The following is a 21091-nucleotide window of genomic DNA, read 5'->3' as shown; positions in this document are numbered from 1 at the left end:
ACTATTCTGATTTTAAAGAAAGCAGAAACACGGAAAGGACCCGAACACGGTACCTCCAGTGTGGTAACTGTAGACCTTAACTGCTGTGCCACGCTCACTTGGTTAGAAGATGGCAGACGTTACGAGCAAAAAAAAAAAAAAAAAGAAAAAAATGGCGCATAGCCTCATACTGAGGGCATGTCCGAGAACCATCAAAATCCGTTATTTACACTTTTGATGGTCCCCTTGTAAGTTTGTCTTGTATCTTCCTACAGTCACTCAAATACTCCACCTTACCGTACACCACAGCACCATCAGCAAAGAACCACAAATTGCTGCCCATCCTGTCCACCAAATCATTTATGTGTATAGAGAACAACAGCAGTCCTATCATATTTCCACGGAGCACTCCTGACAGTACCCTTGTTGCTGATGAACACTCACCATTGAGGACAACACACTGGATTCTATTATTTAAGAATTCTTCGAGCCACTCACATATCTGCGAACTTGTTTCATATGCTTGTACGTTTGTTAACAGCCTGCAGCGAGACACCCTGTCAAATGTCTCCAGAAATCTTGAAATATAGGATCTGCTGGTTGCCCTTCATGCATAGTTCACAGTATATCATGTGAGAAAAGGACAATCTGAGTTTCGCACGAGCGCTGCTTTCTAAAACGATGCTGATTCGTGGACATAAGCTCCTCAGTCTCGATAAAATTCATCGTATTCGAACTGAGAATATAATCGAGGATTCGGCAGCAAAAAGAAGTTAGGAATACCGGTTTGTAATTTTGCGGATCCGTTCTTTTACCCTTCTTATGTACTGGAGTCACCTGCGCCTTTTTACAGTCGCTTGGGACTTCGTGCTGGATGAGAGATTCACGATAAATGCAAGCCAGCTAAGGGGTCAATGCTGTAGAGCACTCTTTGTAAATTTGAACTGGAATTCCATCTGGACATGGTGATTTATTTACTATCAGATCTTTCACTTGTTTCTCCATGCAAGGGACGCTTATTACTATGTCGTCCGCTGGTGTAGTGACAGACTGTTTGCACGAATCTGCTGTGTGAACGATTTCTTGAACGTGAAATTTAAAACTTCGGCCTTCGTTTTGCGATCTTTAACTGCCACAGCAGACTCACCAACAAACCGTTTCACATTTGTTTTTGACAACAGGTATGGCATGCCTGTGAATGTCCACTCCTACCTGACTGCACTTTTTTTCTACAGTCGATCAGACCACAAAGTGACTGATGAATTTGTCGAGATAAGCATAAGAAATCCATTTGTTAGGCAATAAGTGTCATACACTTTGTGCTGAATTTAGTCAGCCAAATTTTATTTCATATTTTATGTACATAATTTTCTCATATTGTGCTGGACTCCGTTGAATTTTGCATGACTGACACTACTATAATAGAAGAGCTTGCAATTTTCTATTTTTCAGTCAGCGAACATTTTCCTGTAGCTTACTATATCTCGTCTTTCTACTTAGCGTGCGCTCGACTGATCCTCGGGAATGATCATCTCTGGACTTCTTTCAGAGTATGAATATGTAACTTCGCACCCCATCTCTTTGGCGCAAGGTTTGTATTTGTTTGTTATGGCTGGGCTGGTACCCACACCTGTCAGATCGTCCGGCAGGAAACAGTGGACTTTGCATGGTATGTGTCACTACTTGTAGTTGTTTTTGAAAAACCAATCATTGTTAGTTACTCAGTTGAAATATGGTATTGTAATATGTCTTTTCACGTGAAATATTAATTTTGGAATTATTTCCTTATCAATTCAAAATCCGCTAGAAGTAAATAAACCAACAGATATATTAGAATAACAGCGGAAAGAACAGTGTCGTTATGCCCGTCAACTCCTATTGCAGTTTGTGATCAAGAGCGCTAAATTGGAGGTGACAAGAAGCCATGGTCAATGTATAAAAATGTTTGGATTGGTGTGCTCACACATTTACTTCATTTTAAATTGTATTGTAAATAGCATTTACGAATAATTGCCATAACATCAGTGAAGTTGCAAATAAATTTGACCTTCCCGATTAGAGCTGTTTTGTGCCTAAATCCAGTTGTTTTCGTCGTAAATGAAAGTGTAAGTGTCGTGATGGTGTAAATTAATAAATAATGTTAAGGAAAGAGTTCTGTCCGCAGATGGCCCAAGAGGTTCATTACGTAAACTTCGAACGCAGTTGGCCGAAGATGGTTGTCCAGAATCGCAGGTTGTGTTGGCAAAACAGCTGCTTGAAGAGACATCAGGTAAAGCTATTCTTGCACTGCAGCTTCCGATAAATTTGGTTTGTATCTGTGTTATAATTTCTTCTTTCTTGTAGAACTTGATGCTGATAAAGAAGAGAATGAGAAACTGGGAGTGTACTGGCTGATTAAAGCATCAGAACAAGGAAACACAGAAGCCACTGAAATTTTGAGACATTGCTTACGGACGGGACAAGGTAAGCAGCCAGAGTGTAATACCTGAATCTGGTTGAGATAAAGGAAATATTGCATGCAATAAGTTGGGTGTACTGTGTGTTGATTAAACGTATTCATGTATTTTTTGGTCACTGTTTTGCAGTGATATTAAGTTGGAGTATTGTATATATGAATATGAGGAATGGACTATTGACAGTTGTATCTGTATACAGAAATGTAAGATTGAGTTTTTGTTTACAGCGTATACAAAGACACAATCATACCAGTTTGTGAAATTTTGCAGTTAAAGGCAACACTGCCAAAGACCTTGCTGCAGTGGTAACACTGGTTCCCGTCAGACCACCGAAGTTAAGTGCTGTCGGGCCGGCGCAGCACTTGGATGGGTGACCATCCGGGCTGCTGAGCACTGTTGGCAAGTGAGGTGCCCTCGGTCCTTGTGAGGCAAACTGAGGAGCTACTTGATTGAGGTAGTGGCTCCGGTTTCGTAAACTGACATACGGCTGCGAGAGTGGTGTGCTGACCACATGCCCCTCCATATCTTCATCCAGTGATGCCTAAGGGCTGAGGATGACATGGCGGCCGGTCGGTACCGTTGGGCCTTCCAAGGTCTGTTCAGACGGGGTTAGTTAGTTAAAGGCAACACTGAAACACATTATTATGCCCTTGTATTTTTGGTGATGTTAATTACTGGAGTAGTTCTCCATCACAAGTGACACTGATCGTGAAGATGCTGAGTTCCCATGGAGATTTGTGCCTGTTACTAGTATGTATGAGCTTATGAAGGATATACAGGATGTGAAACCTTTGTTTTAGGCAACGATAGGGAATATCGTGCCTTCCCCTAAATTCCTCAATCAGCAATTATCGATAAGTAGGATAGTTGTCCATTTAGCTGCTGCCCTGTTGATTTCATACGTTTTTCAGTGCTTAGTGTCAACAGTGTTTATAAAAATACGTGTAGGTAGAATTTTCACATTACTCATTCAATACCCATTTTTCTTGTGCTCTGTATACGTTCATGCAACAGTTAATTCCATTACTGACTAGATAACATATTAAGTTTTCCATCAAGATTGAATTTGAGTTTCGTCCTTTCCAGGTATTACGGAACATAATTACTTGGATGTGAAATCGTGTTTAAATATGTCCCAGGAAGAAAAGCTGGCCCGAAAAGCTGCAAGGGAAATGTTCTCTAGGTTAGTAACTTGAATCACTATACCAATTTAGTTAGCAGTTGTTTTTTCAAGTATATATTAGTTGAATTATTGTTAGAGAAGTCTGGCAGGACTAGTGAACACCACATGTCATCAGTAGTCTTTCTATTGTGACTATATTCATAAGTGTCTGCATTGTTTTCGTTTGTGTGTTTAAGATGTAGATGATGGGGAAATACGGAAGCGTCCGATCCCGCCCGTCTGCTTTGACCCATGACGTCACAAATATGGCAGAAACGACCATAAACCAAGATTCCAATGTGGCACGTATAAAGTCGTTACGTACACATTATGAGGACGAAAATACATCGAAAAACAAACACACACACACTTTCGAAAAAAGCCTAGTGACACTAACGCGACAAGTGCGGGAAATAGGTTGTTTTTGGGTGGGGGCAAACTAAATATAAACAAATTTAGACACCCACCCCCATACAAAACGACGAAAAAAACCGACATCACAAAACTCCCCAAATACCACTAAACACAATATCATATGGAATCGGACACTTCCCTTGACCTATATAGCTCAATAGCAGCTTCCGATCCCATAAATTAGGATCAAACACTTCCCTTGGCCTATATAGCCCAAAAACATCTCCCAATACCAATACCAACATGTACAGTCACACATTGGGATCGGACACTTCCCTTGACCTGCGCAGTGTTAATTTTATCCGTCATATCCATTCCTGAAGAAAAACAACAACCGATTAATTTTACTAAAATTACCATATGACAAAATCGTTAACTCGCTGAAACGACTTCCACTACAAACACGGCCGACACTGTAACAATTCTTGATAATGAGCAAAAGCAAACTGAGCCCATTGCACCACAAAAACGAAAACCCTGAACATACCACCAGAAAGCACGACATCTACAAATATGCCACACTCCAAACCAAACTCCGCATCGTCATGACGTCACACACAACACCCTTATGTCACGGGTCAAAGCCGACGCGTGGGATCAGATGCTTCTGTCGACCCGATGATGGTTATAAATTTTGTTTATAATATGCCACTTTTTTAAGTGGCTAGTGGTTTAGATTCTGTTCTTCATTAGACCTATATAGGTCTAATAGAGGTGATGATCCACTGATACAAACATTGTTTTGAATTGAGTTGTGTAATAGACCTGTAAGACTTTTCTTTTTATGAAGTTGCAGAGTGGGTGGGGGGAGGGGGGGAGGAGGAAACTGTAGTGTAGACAGACAAGGTTAGGTTGGAAGTTATAGTTTGGCTCTCTATAGCTATACTCCGCAAACTGCTGTGAAATGCATGGCAGAGGGTATGTACCATTGTACCACTTAATAGTGTTTCTTCACATATGGAGCTCAGGAAGGATTATTTGAATGCATCTGTGCATGCCGTAATTATTCTGATCTCATACTATATGAGCTATACATATGGGCTTGTAATACAGTCCTAGATATGTAAGTTAAAGCCAGTTCTTGAAACTTTATTAATAGACTTTCTTGGGATAGTTTGTCTGTCTTCAAGAGCCTTCCAGTTCAGTTTCTTCAGTATCTCTGTGACACTCTCCCACAGATCAAACAAACCTGTGACCAGTCTTGCTGCCCTTCTTTGTATGCATTCAGTATCCACTGTTAGTCCTATTTGGGTCATGTAAGTTGCTTGGAAGCAATGTTCTTTGTAGGCTGATTGTACTTCCCCAGTATTCTACCAATAAACTGAAAACTACCACCTGTTTTACCCATGACTGAGGTAATGTGGCCATACCATTTCATATCCCTAGAAAATATTGCACCCAGGTATTTGTCTGAGGTGGTCAATTCCAACAGTGACTCATTGAAATTATAGTCATAGGGGTACTACATATTTTTTTTTTTTTCATTTTGTGAGGTGCACAATTTTACATTTTTGAACATTTAAAGCAAATTGCCAATCTCTGTGCCACTTTGAAATCTTAACAAGATATGACTTAATATTTATGCAGCTTCTTTTCAGATGTTACTTCATCACAAGTAACTGCATTATCTGCAAGAAGTGAGGTTACTGTTAATATTGTCTGCAAGGTCATTGATGTACAACACGAACAGTAAGGATCCCAATACACTTCACTGGGACACATCTGAAGTTACTTCATCTGATGATGACTCTCCATCCAACATAACATGCTGTGCATCTATTGTACCAAAAAATCCTCAGTCCAGTCACAAATTTCACATGGTACCCCATAGGATTGTACTTTGACAATAAGCAACGGTATGGTACTGAGTCAGATTCTTTTCAGAAATCGAGAAATACTTCGTCTACTTGAGTGCCTTAATCAAAATCTTTAAGCTGGTCATGTGAGAGATGTGGGATTTGGGTTTCATATGATTGATGTTTTCAGAATCCATGCTGCTTGGCAAGTAGGATGTTCTAAGATTTTACAGCAAATCGATGTCAAGGATTGGGTTATTTTGTGTAAGTTAAGAAAGCCAGTGAATGTGTCAAGGTAAGCTACTTTGGTTAAATGACATTTCTGGTGATAGAATGAGATCCGTAGCACAGCACAAGCCTATGTCTATTGGTGCATTACCACATTTTCACCTATTCCCAGTCTGGCATTAATCACAGTATTTTTCAGGGAAGTACTAATGTGGCTTCTGATAAGAGGTGTTATGTTGCTGAGGATGGATGGGAATACTATCAGGAAAGTTTACTTACTATGGTGAGGATGTAATAGGTTGTGCAGTAAAGCAAGTGTTGTGCTGCTGCTAATGTAAATATGTACAGTAGTAGCTAGTGTAGCAAAGTTGCAACAGGATGAGAACTAAACCAGTCCAGGTCTGAATTCCCTAACAGTGTGTGTGTGTGTGTGTGTGTGTGTGTGTGTGTGTGTGTGTGTGTGTGTGTGTGTGTGTGTGTGCGCGTGCGCATGTGCGTGCGCGTGTGCGTGTGCGCTCCACAATCCACTGTGTGGTAAATCACTGAGGGTACCTTGTGCACTGCTAGTGATTTCCTTTCCTGTTCCGCTTGTGAACAGAGTGAGGGAAAAATGACACTTTAAAATAGATGCAAATTATGCTGAGAAAGTCTACTTACAGAGTTTAAAGAGCCTGCTTTAAATGATGAATCTAGGAATATACTAAAACTTCTTATTATCGGTCCTGTAGGGATGAGAACATAAGCTGGCTAATTTCAGCACACACAAAAGCTTTTAAACAATCATTCCTCTTGCACGCCTTATGTGAATTGAATGGGAAGAAGCTATTGTATGTGGTACAATGGAAAATATCCTGTTCTGTGTATTTGAGTGGTTTGCAGAGTATTGATGTAGATGCACTATGTGTGCAATATAACATTGCACTTCTCAGGAAACTATGGAATCAGTGGAAGCTGTATGACTTCAGGCTAGTACGGAATGTTTCTGCCCTTTGCCAAACTTAGCTATTAAACAGTACCACATGCTGTAGCATTGCAGTAGGCATTATGAATCAATTTTGATTGCATTGGGCTGCCTGCCATATTGGAAAGGTATGGTACTGAGTCAAATTCTTTTCAGAAATCGAGAAATACTTCGTCTACTTGAGTGCCTTAATCAAAATCTTTAAGCTTGTCATGTGAGAGATGTGGGATTTGGGTTTCATATGATTGATGTTTTCAGAATCCATTTTCCCCTCTATGTTTCATCCCCCATGGCAGCCTGTAAACCAGGCAGCAATCATGTGGGTATGTTCCCAATATCCCCTGCAAAAGTGCAAAGTTATATTGCATGTATAGTAACTGTAGGAAACTTTTCCACTTCAGTTCAGTAGGCCGGTTGCTGGATTCCCATTCACATGTCACATACTTACAGTGAACAGAATAAACATGCGTTCTATATATTGTAAGTTAATGTGTAATTCACATTGAACTCTGTTGGGCCTGAGCTTATATCATGACGAGCCAGGCATGCCAGTTTTAAACTTGAAGGTTGAGGAACTACTTACAAATGCGACTCAACAAGGAAGGTCAGAGTTTAATGCCTTGTTTACGAGGTCAACTTGAAATAGGTTAAGAACAGAAAGGAAACATCTCAGCATTCACCTCAATTGATATAAGGGAAATACAGAAAGACTAAACCAGTGTGGCTGGTTCAGGGTATTAACACGACTCCTGCCAGAAATGAGACCACTCAGCTAACCATTGCACAGCCACATTCTGTAGATGGGATATGTAGGGTCCTACCCATTCGTCTCATATAGGGTGCCTAAAGGATGCTGTGTTCTCTGAATGCTATTCAACAATTCAAGCAAATCACATTAATAGTTTTTATTACAAATAAGAAGATTGACAATACTTAGCTTTGAATTTACAGTGGTGTTGCAAGCGATGGGCAACATGCAAACAATCAGTCCTTTGCTGTATACAAGGTCCATGTAAGCAATTGATATGGATCACATGTCACTGCTGTCATAGTGCTCTCAGCTAGTACTGTGCTAATACACTGCGCCTGCTAGTCTCCGTCTGGTACTATCCGGCCGAGGCCGGCAGGAGCGGTGCTTATATTCTCTTTGGTTAGACGGTGCTCCTGTCATAGTGCTATCCTTGTCAGCGGGCTACTGGCTTACATCGTCTCACTGCCTTCTTTGCTCTTGCGATTTTGGTCTTTGTCCCAGTGCTTGTCAATACACTGGAACAGCATATAACATGGGAGGTCAGATTCCATCTGAAATTGGTGTAAACATTATGGATAAAACTGAAACACACAGTACAGCACTAAATAAAGACAGGTACTGGATTAGCAAACTCTTTTTGGCAAACTAGATGTTAAATATTTCTGCCTCCATAGCTGAGTGGACAGTGAGTATGCTGTATGGAGAAGCAGGGTTCAGTTCCCATTACTGCCACAGATTTTCCCTTTGTGGGAAGGATGGGGTAGGGTTCACTTAGACAGGAGTGCCACCTTTCATTCACAAACCATTCATCAGAAAATGTCATGTTCTGCCAGTCACTATTGACATTGTCTTTGGGAAACCCTAATTGATAGATTTGATTATCATCACAGAGCCTCTCTTTGAGGGTCGCTCATTTGCTAAGTAGCTGGGCCTCCTGAAGCCAGCACTAAACCATATCCACCGACACAGGAAATGCAGTAGAATGTTTCAACTGCACCGCGTTTAAAAAAGATTTAGCCATGATGTGTTAAGTTTCATTATTGTGAACAAGTGTTGTTACACGCCAAAGTCCAGTTCCCAACATGCCTACTGGGTTCTTGATAATGTTTTGTTCATCATCGCACAGTGCTTTCAAAAATTCCAACGCTTCCTCCCACAAGATCAATGATGCCTACTAACAGCCTACTGATAATGAGGGATGGACCATGAGTAATGTGATTCGACTGAAAGTGATGTGGTGCGAGTGTTTGACATTGCTTGTGCACTCTCACAGAATGCGTATAGTAGGGGACAATGAAGTGACATCAATGGGTCTGATGGTTTTCAATGTTTGTACTGGAGCAAGAAATTTTTGAGAGCGTGTGGAAAAGTTGCTGCATGTCAGTGAGGGTTTCTGAGTGAGCCTAGGGTTGGATTTCTTGAATAAGCATCACTTAAAAATTGATCATTTGCAGCACATTGTCGAACAAGTGGAATGTTGTTCCAGCTGAGAGAGAGCACCACAATGGTACTCTGGTGAAAAGTTCTAGCATGAAGATAGAACTAATTAAGATACAGATTTTTTTTTTTAAATCACCAGTCTTCTGACTGGTTTGATGCGGCCCACCACGAATTCCTCTCCTGTACAAACCTTTTCATCTCAGAGTAGCACTTGCAACCTATGTCATCACTGAATTGCTGGATGTATGACAATTTCTGTTGTCCTCTACAGTTTTTATTCTATATGGAACCCTCTAGTGCCAAGAAATTTATTCCCTGATGTCTTAACAGATGTCCTAGCACCCTGTCCCCTCTTATTAGTATTTTCCATTCATTCCTTTCCTCGCTGATTCTAAGGAGAACCTCCTCATTCCTTACATTATTGATCCACGTACTTTTGAACATTAATCTGTAACACTACATTGCTAATGCTTCTATTCTATTTTGTTCCGATTTGGCAAAGTCCACGTCTCACTGCCAAACAATGCTGTGCTCCAAACGTACATTCTCAGAAATATCTTCCTCAAATTAGGCCTTTGTTTGGTACTTGCAGACTTCTTTTGGTAAGGAACACCATTCTTGCCAGTGCTAGTCTGATTTTTACATCATCTTTTTTGTCCATCATGGGTATTTTGCTGCCTAGGTAGCAGAATTCCTTAACTCATCTGCTACATGGCTAACAATTATGATAAGTTCCTTGCTGCTGTTGGAATGTTCATTCCATTCACTGGATCCTGTAATTCTTCTTCACTTTCGTTGAGAATAACAATGTCATCAGCATATCTTCACATCCTTTCACCTTGAATTTTAGTCCCACTCTTGAACTTTTCTTTTATTTCAGTCACTGCTTGTTTGATGTACAGATTGAACAGCATGGGCAAAAGATTATATCCCTGTCTTACCCCCTTTTTAATCCGCGCACTTCATTTTCAGTCTTCCGCTCATATTGTTCCCACTTGGTTCTTATACATATTGATTACTACCCATCTATCCCTATAGCTTACCCATATTTTTATCAGGCTTTCAAACATCTTGCACCATTTCACATTGTTGAATACTTTTTCAGGTCGACAAATCCTGTGATGTTTCTTGATTTTTCTTCAGTCTTGTTTCCGTTATCAAACGCGATGTCAGAATTGCCACTCTCGTGCCTTTACCTTTCCTGAAGCCAAACTGTTTGTTATGTAACATATCCTAAATTTTCTTTTCCATTCTTCGGTATATTGTTCTTGTCAGCAACTTGAATGCATGAGCGGTTAAGCTGATTGCGTGATAATTCTAGCACTTGTTGGCTTTTGCAATCTCGGGAATTGTGTGAGAGATGTTTTTCTGAAAGTTTGGTGGTATGTCACCAGTCTCATACATTCTACGCACCAATGTAAATAATCATTTTTTTGCCATTTCCTCCTATGATTTTAGAAATTCTGATGGAATGTTATCTATCCCTTCTGCCTTATTTGATTTTAAGTGTTCCAAATGTCTTTTAAATTATGATTCTAATACTGGATCTCCTATCTCTTCCATATCTACTCCTATTTCTTCTTCTATTGCATAATCAGATAAGTCCTCCCCCCTCATAGAGGCTCTCGGTGTACCCTTTCCAGCTATCCACTCTCTCCTCTGCATTTGACAGTAAAATTTCCATTTCATTCTTAACATTACCGCCCTTGCTTTTAATCTCACTTAAGGTTGTTTTGACTTTTTTATATGCTGAGCCAGTCCTACCGACAGTCATTTCATTATCGATTTCTTCACATTTTTCATTCAGTAATTTCACCTTAGCTTCCCTTCACTTCCCATTTATTTCATTCCTGCACTCCTGAATTTCCCTGAACATATTTGTACTTCATTCTTTTATCAGTCAACTGAAGTATTTCTTCTATTACCCATGGTGTCTTCGCAGTTACCTTCCTTGTGTTTATGTTTTTCTCTCCACCTTATGTCATTGCCCTTTTTAGAGGTGGCTATTCCTCTTGAACTGAACTGCCTACTGAGTTATTCATTACCACAGTATTTATAGCCTCAGATAGCATATCTCTTCATTTCGTAGCACTTCTGTATCCCGCTTCTTTGTGCATTGATTCTTTCTCACTAGTCTCTTAAGCTTCAGCCTACTTTTCATCATAAAAGAAATGCATGCACAATCATTAACATTCAGTACATCTGAGTGCATGGGAAAAGTACTCTGGGGAAGCATAGGTACAGATTTACTGAGTGACACTTTGTGTGCTATACACTTATTGGAATGCATCATTGACTTGGAGATATCACATTGCTTTCTATGTAGGCAGAAAATGAATGGAGGATACATGGTTCTGGTTAATGTGGATAATTTTGGCACTGATGAAATTGTTTTGCCGAAGAGGTTGGTGACAATTTGGATGTCCTGAAGGAGGAGGAGGAGGAGGAGGATTTAGACAGGTCAGGTGTGCACCTTTGCCAAAACAATGTATCAGTGCATCTGCATTACATGAAAAAGTACAACATTTGAAAAGAAAAGATAGGATAGCCATAGAGGTACTATTAACACAGTTAACAGATTTGTTCACTCCGTAGACATTGGCAGTGTCATCCGCAACTCAACCCAGGATCCCACTGGGGGTAATCCTCCTGTCTATAAGAAACCGTATAGAATACGGCATTATTGAACAGAGCGATAGCCCCAGTGAACACATGTCATAGTACCCAAAAAATCATTGAATTGGATGAGAAAATACAGGTTCTGTTGCAATTATTTATCAATATTATGAAAAGGAAAGTAGCACCATATAGCAGAGATGCTGGTTGCCAGAGACTGCAGTCACGCGCGCGCTGGTGTGTGTGTGTGTGTGTGTGTGTGTGTGTGTGTGTGTGTGTGTGTGTGTGTGTGTGTAGGGGGGGTGTATTTATGCTAGAATTGTGATGGATGCACATCCGATTCTCAACATCATGGGAACATTGGACAACCTGTGTCAGTGCAAGTATTTTTCAACAGTGGATTTGAAACTTTATCACCAGTTATGACTAGTGCCAGAGGACCTGCCAAAAACCACATTTACTGTACCATAAGGGCATTACCAATATCAATGAGTGCCTTTTGGACTTATTGGCTACATTTCAGGGATTACTGAATGGATTGTTGAAGGGATTAAAACCATGCTAATGTTTGCTCTTTTTTAAAAGAACAAAAGGATCTGAAGGTGTACATGCAGGAGTTGGAAGAAATGTTTTAAAAGATGTTTTCAGCATGCTTAACATTAAATACTGAAAAGTGTAATTTGGTATTGGCAGAAGCGAGCTATTTACACCATGTAATTGTCCACAACGGCATGAAGATGGTTCTGGATGCAAGCAGTTTGTGATGCTTGCCACCACAAACTGCAAAGCAACTGCAGTAATTTTTAGGGTTATGCAATAGGAAATTCATCAAAGGGTTTGCTGACATTGTCAGACTATTAACACATTTGTTAAAGGGTGTGACATTTCAGTGGACAGTTGAATCAGTCTGCATTTGAGGGATTGAAAAAGGCACCAACAACTATCCCTGTAGCTATTTTTGCTATTGTAGTATCATCTTAAGACAAAGGAGGTGAAAGCCGTGAAGAAAAGGATGGAACAGAAGATAGCGCAAAGGACATACTTGTGCAGTCACTCATGTTGTGCCAGTGAGTAAAGTTTTACAAGGCACACAAAACAGCTTTGCCATAAAACATGTTATGGCTATATCATTATCCTAGTTCAGTGGAGTAATAATAATTTCTTAATATATGTGGTTTATTTTACATTTGTTGCTATGGTTTCATTTAATGGAATTCATAGGTGGTATAGTGTATAGTTGGATAGAAGTATGCTATGGTAACAGGGACCGTTTGATGCCGAACCATGTACATCCATCCATGAGAAGTGGGTGGGAGAGTGAAGCAGATTCCTTTCCTCTGGATGGTGCTACCTCTGAGGACAACAATCTGTGCCATTAAGCAGTTGTGTGGTTAGTAATGGATTTGTAGGATTTACAGCACGTGGTGGATTTGCTAGAGGTTGTGCGGAGTATCAAGAATCAGCGTTAGTAGTTGTATTTTGTTTTGTGTAGAAATGATGATTGTTTTGTTGGAAATAATTGTTAGGATGGGCATATAGTAACTTGAGACTCCCATAGCTGAAAGACAACTAGAAACCAATACAATCTGCATCTAGAGAGGAAAAATAAAGTTAAAACTCAGCAGAGCTTGTTGTACAATGCTGTTAAATTATATAATAAATTACCCCAAAAAATAAGATATTGACACAATCGGACAGTTCAAAACAAAACTAAAATTTTTTTTATTAAATAAAAGTTATTACGCAGTAATGGACCATCTGAATTAAAACATGTAGCGTAATTAAAGTAGCCTGCATTGTAATACATGAGGAAATAATTATAATATGAAATCAAAATTGTACAGTACTATAAGAAAATTACAAATTACACAAGGATATAAAACTAATTTAAGGTACCTCAAAAATGTGTAAATACAAATTTTATGTGTGTAATTGTAGGTATATTGTATTGTATATGATTTTGCTGACGAAATCCACACAATGTAAATTGTTACATGGATTAATAAAGAAATCAATCAATCAAAGACATGTGAGAAAGAGTGTCTGTCCAACCAAGATGGAGTGCATGTGAAATAGTTACTTGTAGTCAAAACAGATGCGACAGTGTCAGAAATGGTCTAATGCCACACACAAACTTCCAAATGCATTGGATTTACTCTGGAGATAATGATTGTGAAGTGTTACAAACAAGGTTAATTGAAGGGAACTAAAAGGCCTAGAAATTACATGATAGTGGAATATTAATTAATGTGATATAGTGGAAACTAAACTTCGTCTCAGAGCTACCATAATGAATCTCACACAGCCCTCATTCTATTTCCCAGAAAAACCATCAGACATATCACCAATTTGGAAAGTAAACTGCTCAAGTAACTCCTTAAAACCAGACAGCCCCATTTGATGGATGAACTGATAGCCACACAGAAAGGTTATATTACTGCTGAGCAAATGTCCCAGCATTTCTGGCAGTATGACAGTTAGCAGTATTTTACTTTTATGACCATGAGTGTCTCAGTTTTTGGTACCGCTGCAGTTTTTGACCTTATTTCTTGTAGTCTGTCTACTTCAGTCAGAAAAACACCCAAACTGTCAAGCACCCAGCATATCTGTTGCCAGTGAATTGGGCTAACACTATCAAATGACATTTATCCTTAAGGAATAGCCAATGAACCATGTGGTTTATGCTAAGATTTCAGTGTAAGATGATGATGAAAAATATTTTTATACCAATTTGTAAAGAATATGTTAAAATTTTTGTTTCCAGAAATGTACACAGGTCCAAATCTGGAAGCAGGATTTCTTCAAGTAAAAATGAGTGTTGCACCATGACCCTGTTGGTTTTGATCAACTGTACTTGTGACGCTCAGCAAAATGGCATCATACAGAGGGAAGGAGCATCATCCTGAAGCCCCGACACCACTTCACGAGGACATGTATTCAGAATCCAAAAGTGCTTCATGAGGAAGTTGAAGTGGAAGAAGCTAACCAGTGCCTCTGAATGGTGAAGTTGGGCAGTATTGGAGCTTCGGCTAAGCCCCTTTAGGAGCTGACTAAACAAGAAGAACAGAACAAATGAAGTCATTGCCACCCAGTGATCATCCCCCAGCTGCTACAGTTCATCTCGTCTGGGGTGTGGATGCTGTGGTTGGAGAGTACTGGCCAGCAGACACTCATAAATACACCACCACCACCAACCCTGCAACCCGCCAAATCAGACCCTCACTTTCAGATGCTTGTGGATGTTCTCTGTATGTGACTGTAACAATGTGTGTACATGATGCCAACCACTGGCTTTGAGGTGAGACTACTGCAGTACCAAATGAAGTATCCAGTCGTCCACCAAGGACTTCATCTGCAGCAGATGCAGGCAACCGGCTGAGATGGGGATGTACGCACCTTCGCATCATTGGGTATCCCTCTGGGTGATTAACCCCTGCTGGCAGTCACCTCTAGTGGGGTGCATGTTCAAGCCCATTCTGGGCCGTACCACGTCTGTCACAGTACATCAGTTCCTTAAGGCTTCCATCATTGCTGATCACTTCTCAGTGCAGGCATACACCTTTGTCATTAGTCGCACTGGATGTTACGATTTGAATGTACACTGTGATCTCGACTTGGATGGGCTGCTGTGAGAAGCAAATGAAACACTTGAGGGACAGCTTCATGGGCCCCAGCATGTGCTCTGCTTGCTCCTGGGCCGGTTGTTGCTGATCCCAGTGCTCAGTGCACAGAGTGCCACCACTGTCGTTGAGGGGCAGCCACCTCTTTCCTGCTGTAATATTGTCTATATGTTAAATTTAATAGAACACTATTGTAAATTGGGCTGTTTTATTAATGGCTCACCAAGCACATCCAACCTTTACCATCTCTGTAACCCACGTTCTGCCAAGGAGGCGGCACCTTCACCTCACCTATGAACAACAGAGTCCTCCATGCTGAGGTCAGCTCCTCACCTCAACAGTGCTCTTTGGGGATGATTTCAAGATCTTCTACTCCTCCTCTGAACTTATAGTGACAATGAGGCAACTACACCTGATTATCAAGATACTGGAAGCTTGGGCCAGTTAAAGCAGTTTTAGGTTCTTACCAGAGAAGATTACTTGTCAGTTTCAATTGTGCTCCTTGAAGTTTTAACCAACCAGAGCTCACGATGTGAACAATTTAAATTTTAAGGACAGTGTGCACTTTTTCGGCCTGCTGTTTGGCAGACATTCTTTTCACAAAACACAGTTGAGAAAGTTTAGAGAACCAGCATTTGCCATAAGATATAGTCTAACGATGTTACTGCCACCGACATACATCTTGCTTAAGGGCTGCAAAAACAAGGTATGATAAATCATAGTTTGTACAGAAGCATATAAACTTGTTTGGACCTCTCTCTCCATCTGCGAGTAGGACTGATTAGGCAACAGCTAGCAGTAGTACAAGATATCCTCTGGCATGCACCATATGGTGACTCGCGGAGTATGTGTGTATGTAGATGTACATGGTTGAAAAAGAAGAAAATTGTTTGCTCGAGGCAGAACCCTTTTCAAAATCTATTTTCAACATTTCGATAATTGGCAGCCAGTCTCACTCCTCATACAAAAGAATATCAATGTTGTATCATAAGCTCTTGCAAAATACCCAGAAGGATGGCAGAGCACCAAAAGTGTTAAAGTTTCGATGGCTGTGGAAAAGAACACAGACTAAGACAAGTAGGATGAACATCAACAATTTGATGCCACATTGAGGTTGCTTGGGAAAGGACAACTGCAGAGTTGCAACATCTGTGGCAGTTATTCAGTGTCAGTGGATACTCCAGTTAGCACATACAATGTGCAGTTCAGGGAGCCACTGCACTCACATTACCATTTCAAGAAAACAAATCACAGCAGGCCATCAGCTTGCTGCAGCAGAAGGGGTCTTCTGAAAAACTCTCAAAACCACCAAAATCTAACTTATGCAGGAATGGAAAGATGGTTCTTTGCAAACTAAACGAGGTCACCTGCACATTAGTTTCACTATCTGATGAATGAAATTGTACTCTTTACAGGATTAATCTGCCTATCTGGCTGGACAGCAGTCTTGCAAACTAAAAGGATGGGAAGATAATAGTTTGTGCTTTAGACTTACACTGTGGTACCCTCTGCATTCGTGATTACCTCTTCCATCAAGGCTGTATAAACAGTTGAATCTGCACAGTACACTGACTGCTGTATCCTGTTGCCAGCAACATTAGGACATTAACCTATCATCTAGCCCAACCTCTGACTACTTCACTCGGTCCATAATTTTAAAAGTGTGAGCATTACATGAAATCTGTGGACTGTGTGCAGTAGCTTAACAATCTTCGTCTAGAAGATTTGGACTGAGCAAGGTTGTGCAGCGGCTGACACTGTCATTTGGGAGGATTGTGATTTAACTCTCAATCAGGCATATGATTTTTCATGGTTTCCCTAAATCGATTAAGGTAAATACTAGGAAGGTTCTTTTGAAAAGACAAGGCCAACTTCCTTTCTACTCCTTAGTCCCATAGTGCTCAGAACCATTTGAACAGATAAGATGTAAATGAAAATTAAGTTTCTTTGTACAATATACAAGATGTGATCAAAAAGTAATGGGAGCTTTTGTTTTTTGTAAAGAATCTTTACAAATAAACATAAACTTTGTCCCCTTCAAAGTAATCACCCTTGTGTATTAGACACTTGTGCCAGTGCTTTTTCCAATCTTCAAACACTTCTGGAACTCACTTTCCGTTATGGTATTCAACTCCTTCAGCAATTCTAATTTAATCTAATCAGTGATGGCAAAACAACATCCTTTCATGGTTCTCTTCAGCCTCAGATATAGAAAGAAGTCATAGGGACCATGTCTGGTGAATATAATGGCTGAGGCAACATAATTGTTTTGTTTCTTGCCAAAAACTCGTGAGCAAGCATTCAGGTGTGAGCTGAAGCATTATCGTGATGCAATTTCCGGGAGCGTTTGTCACAATTCTGGTTGTTTTCTTCAGATTGCTTCACACAAATGGTGTATAACTTCAGTTTGTTGTTGCTTACTGACCATACCACCATAAGGCAGGAATTCATGATGCCTAGCTCATTGTAATCGGAGAAAACAGTGAGATAAACATTCACATGTGATCGAACTTTCCAAATTTTTTTCAGGCTTGTCTCTTCAAGTCCCTTCCATTGGGGCGATCCAGCCTTGCTTTCGACGCCATACCCATATGCCCAAGTTTCTTCACCTGTTGTAACATTCTTTAGAAGTTCTGGATCATTGTTGACTTCAGTCAACATTTCATAAACAATGTCTACATGATGTCATTGGTGGTAGAAATTCAACAGTTTTGTAACGAACTTTGCTGCTACATGTTTCATGCCCAAAACATCCACAAAAATTGCTTGGCTTTAGCCAAAGGATATGCTGACATCATCAAGCTCTCTGATAGTGATTCAACAATTTTCCAGAGCCATTTTCTTTACTTCTTTCACATTGTTGTCAATAATTGATGTACTAGGGCGTTGTCTTTAACGTCTTCTCAGCCTTCTTCGAAACATTCATATCTGTCATAAACTCTTGTCTTAATCATAGTAGATTCGTCAAAACCCACAGTCAACACTTAGAATGCAGTGCTGCAATTTATTTCATTTTCCAAGCCAAATTTAATGCAAATTCTTTCATCTACATCTATATCTATACTGTGCAGACCACCATGAGGTGAAGGGCAGAGGGTACATCCCATTGTACCAATTATTAGGTTTCTTCCTGTTCCATTCACATATGGAATGTGGGGAGAATGAGTGTTTGAATACCACTATGCATGCAGTAATTATTCTAATCCTATCCTCACAATCCCTGTGTGAGCAATACATAGGGGGTTCTAGTCTACCCCTAGTGTAATCATTTAAAGCTAGTTCTTGAAACTTTGTTAGTAGTCTTCCTCGGGATACGAGGGTGGTTTGAAAAGTTCTTGGAACATTTTTTTTTAATTTTTCAATGTAGTTTCCTTGTAGATTAATGCACTTGGTCCAATGATGTTCCAGTGCCTTGATCCCATCTCGAAAATGAGTTTCCTCCATCCCTGCAAAAGAGTTGTCAACTCAGGCTATCAATTCTTAGTTTGAAGTGGATCTTCATCCACTAAGAAACATGTTTGGGAAGAGATCGAATTCTGATGGAGCAATATCAAGTGAATAAGGCAACAATTCATACCTTAGTTCATGTAATTTTGCCATGGCGACAGTACATGTGTGCGGGTGTGCGTTGTCTTGACGGAAGATGACTTTCTTCCTTGTTAACCTGACCTTTTTTCGCATATCTTTTGTTGCAATTTGTCCAGAAGGTTAGCATAGTATTTTCCAGTAATGGTTTGTCCAGTAGGGAGATAGTCTACAAATAGAATCCCCTTCGCATCCCATAACACTGATGCCACGACCTTTCCCGCTGAAGGAATTTCTTTGGTGGCGGAGAATCAGCATGTTTCCACTGTTTTGACCGTTGTTTTGTCTCTGGGGTATAGTAGTGAACCCAAGTTTAATCTGTGGTCACAAACTGGCACAAACAATCGTGTTCGTTTCTCCTAAAACGGGCCAAACATTGTTCCGATACGTCCATTCTCAAGCATTTTTGATCCAGCGTCAAGAGTCGTGCCCCCCCCCCCCCCCCCCCTTGCAGATAATTCTTTCATTTCTAATTCTTGAGTTAAATTGTGATATAACCTTCAGATGACATCTGGCAAGTGTGAACAATTTCATGCACTTTCAATTAATGATCCTCCATGACCGTTTTGTTCACTTTTGCAATGATTTCTGGAGCAGTGAAACATCTTGGCCGACCACTGCGGGGATCATCATGTAAGCTCTCCCGACCAAATTTAAATTCATTTGTCCACTTGGCAACAGTTGAATATTGAAGATCGGAGTCCCCCAGTGTATTCTGGAAATCAGCATGAATGTCCTTTGCTTTCATACCTTTCTTTACGAAGTACTTAATCATGGTTCGAATCCCGATTTATTTATTTTTTCCCTCCCCACAAATCACTACATGGGAACAACAACAGAGCCACATCACCACCACAGCTCTCTTCAAAGAGCACTGACATGGCATGTGTTTACAGGCAACAGTCCGATGAATATCACGTGAACAACTCGTTGCGCTAGCACTGACCTCTCATAATGATTCCGAGAACTTTTCAAATAACTCTCATAGTTTGTCTGCCCTCACGAGTCTCAGTTCAGTTCCTTCAGTGTCTCTGTGGCACTGTCATGAATTAAACAAAATTTATATGAGTTGGCAGATTCCATTGATATTATAGTTGTAGGATACTTTTTGTTTTTTGTGAAGCGAACAGTTTTATATTTCTGAACTTTAGAACAAGTGGCCAATCCCTACACAATAATTAAATCTTATCAAGATCTGGTGGAATATTTATGTAACTTCTCTCAGATAGTACATCATTATAGATAACTGCATGATCAGCAGAAAGCCTGATTTTATTATCAATATTGTCTGTAAGGTCATTAATATACTATATGAAGAGCAAGGGTCCCAACACGTTTCCCTGGGGCTCACCTGAAAGTACTTCCACATCTTAACGATGACTCTCCATTCGAGACAACATGCTGTGTCCTCCCTACCAAAAAGTCCTCAATCCAGTCACAAACTTCACATGGTAGCCCATTTGATCATATTTTTTGACAATAAGCATAGGTGCGGAACTGAGTCAAATGCTTTTCGGAAATCAGAAAAACTGCGTCTACTTTGTTGCCTTGATCCAAAACTTTCAGTATGTCATTTGAGAAAAGTGTGAGTTTGGTTTCACATGATCAACATTTTTGAAAATCATTCTGGTTGGAGGCTATTTTCAAGATGCCTGATTATGTTTGAGCTCAGAACATGTATTAAGATTCTTCAACAAATTGATGTCAAGGATGTTGGACGGTAGTTTTGTGGATCACTTCTGCTACGTGTCTTGTAGATGGGTGTGACCTGTGATTTTTTTCAAGAACTGGGCACAGTTTTTTGTTCAAGGAATCTACGATAGATAATAGTGAGAAGAGGGTCTAACACAGCCACAAATTCTGTATAGAATCTGACAGGGACTTCATCAGGGACTGTTTGGTTTTAATGACTTCAGCTGTTTCTCAACACCACTGACACTAATAATACATATCTCACTCATCTTTTGAGTGGTACGAGGATTAATTGCAGCAATTCTCCTGGGTTTTCCTCTGTAAAGGGACATTTGAAAATGGAGTAAAGCATTTCATTTTTTGCTTTGCTACCCTCAATTTCAGTTCCTGT

At 40.1% G+C, this 21091-nt stretch overlaps 1 protein-coding gene across 1 annotated transcript in view; it reads left to right on the top strand.

The window, feature by feature from the left end:
- The first annotated feature begins 1559 nt into the window (after positions 1-1559).
- LOC126177109 (wolframin) overlaps positions 1560-21091 on the top strand; it is a 55777-nt gene continuing 36245 nt past the window's right edge. Inside the window, exons 1-4 of the mRNA XM_049924376.1 lie at positions 1560-1648; positions 2144-2248; positions 2323-2442; positions 3522-3618. Of these exons, the coding sequence (XP_049780333.1) occupies positions 1588-1648; positions 2144-2248; positions 2323-2442; positions 3522-3618 (383 nt within the window). The 5' untranslated portion in view covers positions 1560-1587. The remainder of the gene's footprint in view (positions 1649-2143; positions 2249-2322; positions 2443-3521; positions 3619-21091) is intronic.

Source organism: Schistocerca cancellata, chromosome 3 (genome assembly GCF_023864275.1).
Source record: "Schistocerca cancellata isolate TAMUIC-IGC-003103 chromosome 3, iqSchCanc2.1, whole genome shotgun sequence".
Lineage (NCBI taxonomy): Eukaryota > Metazoa > Arthropoda > Insecta > Orthoptera > Acrididae > Schistocerca > Schistocerca cancellata.
The sequence above is the reverse complement of the archived record's forward strand: the minus strand, read 5'-3'. Positions and strand labels throughout refer to the sequence as shown.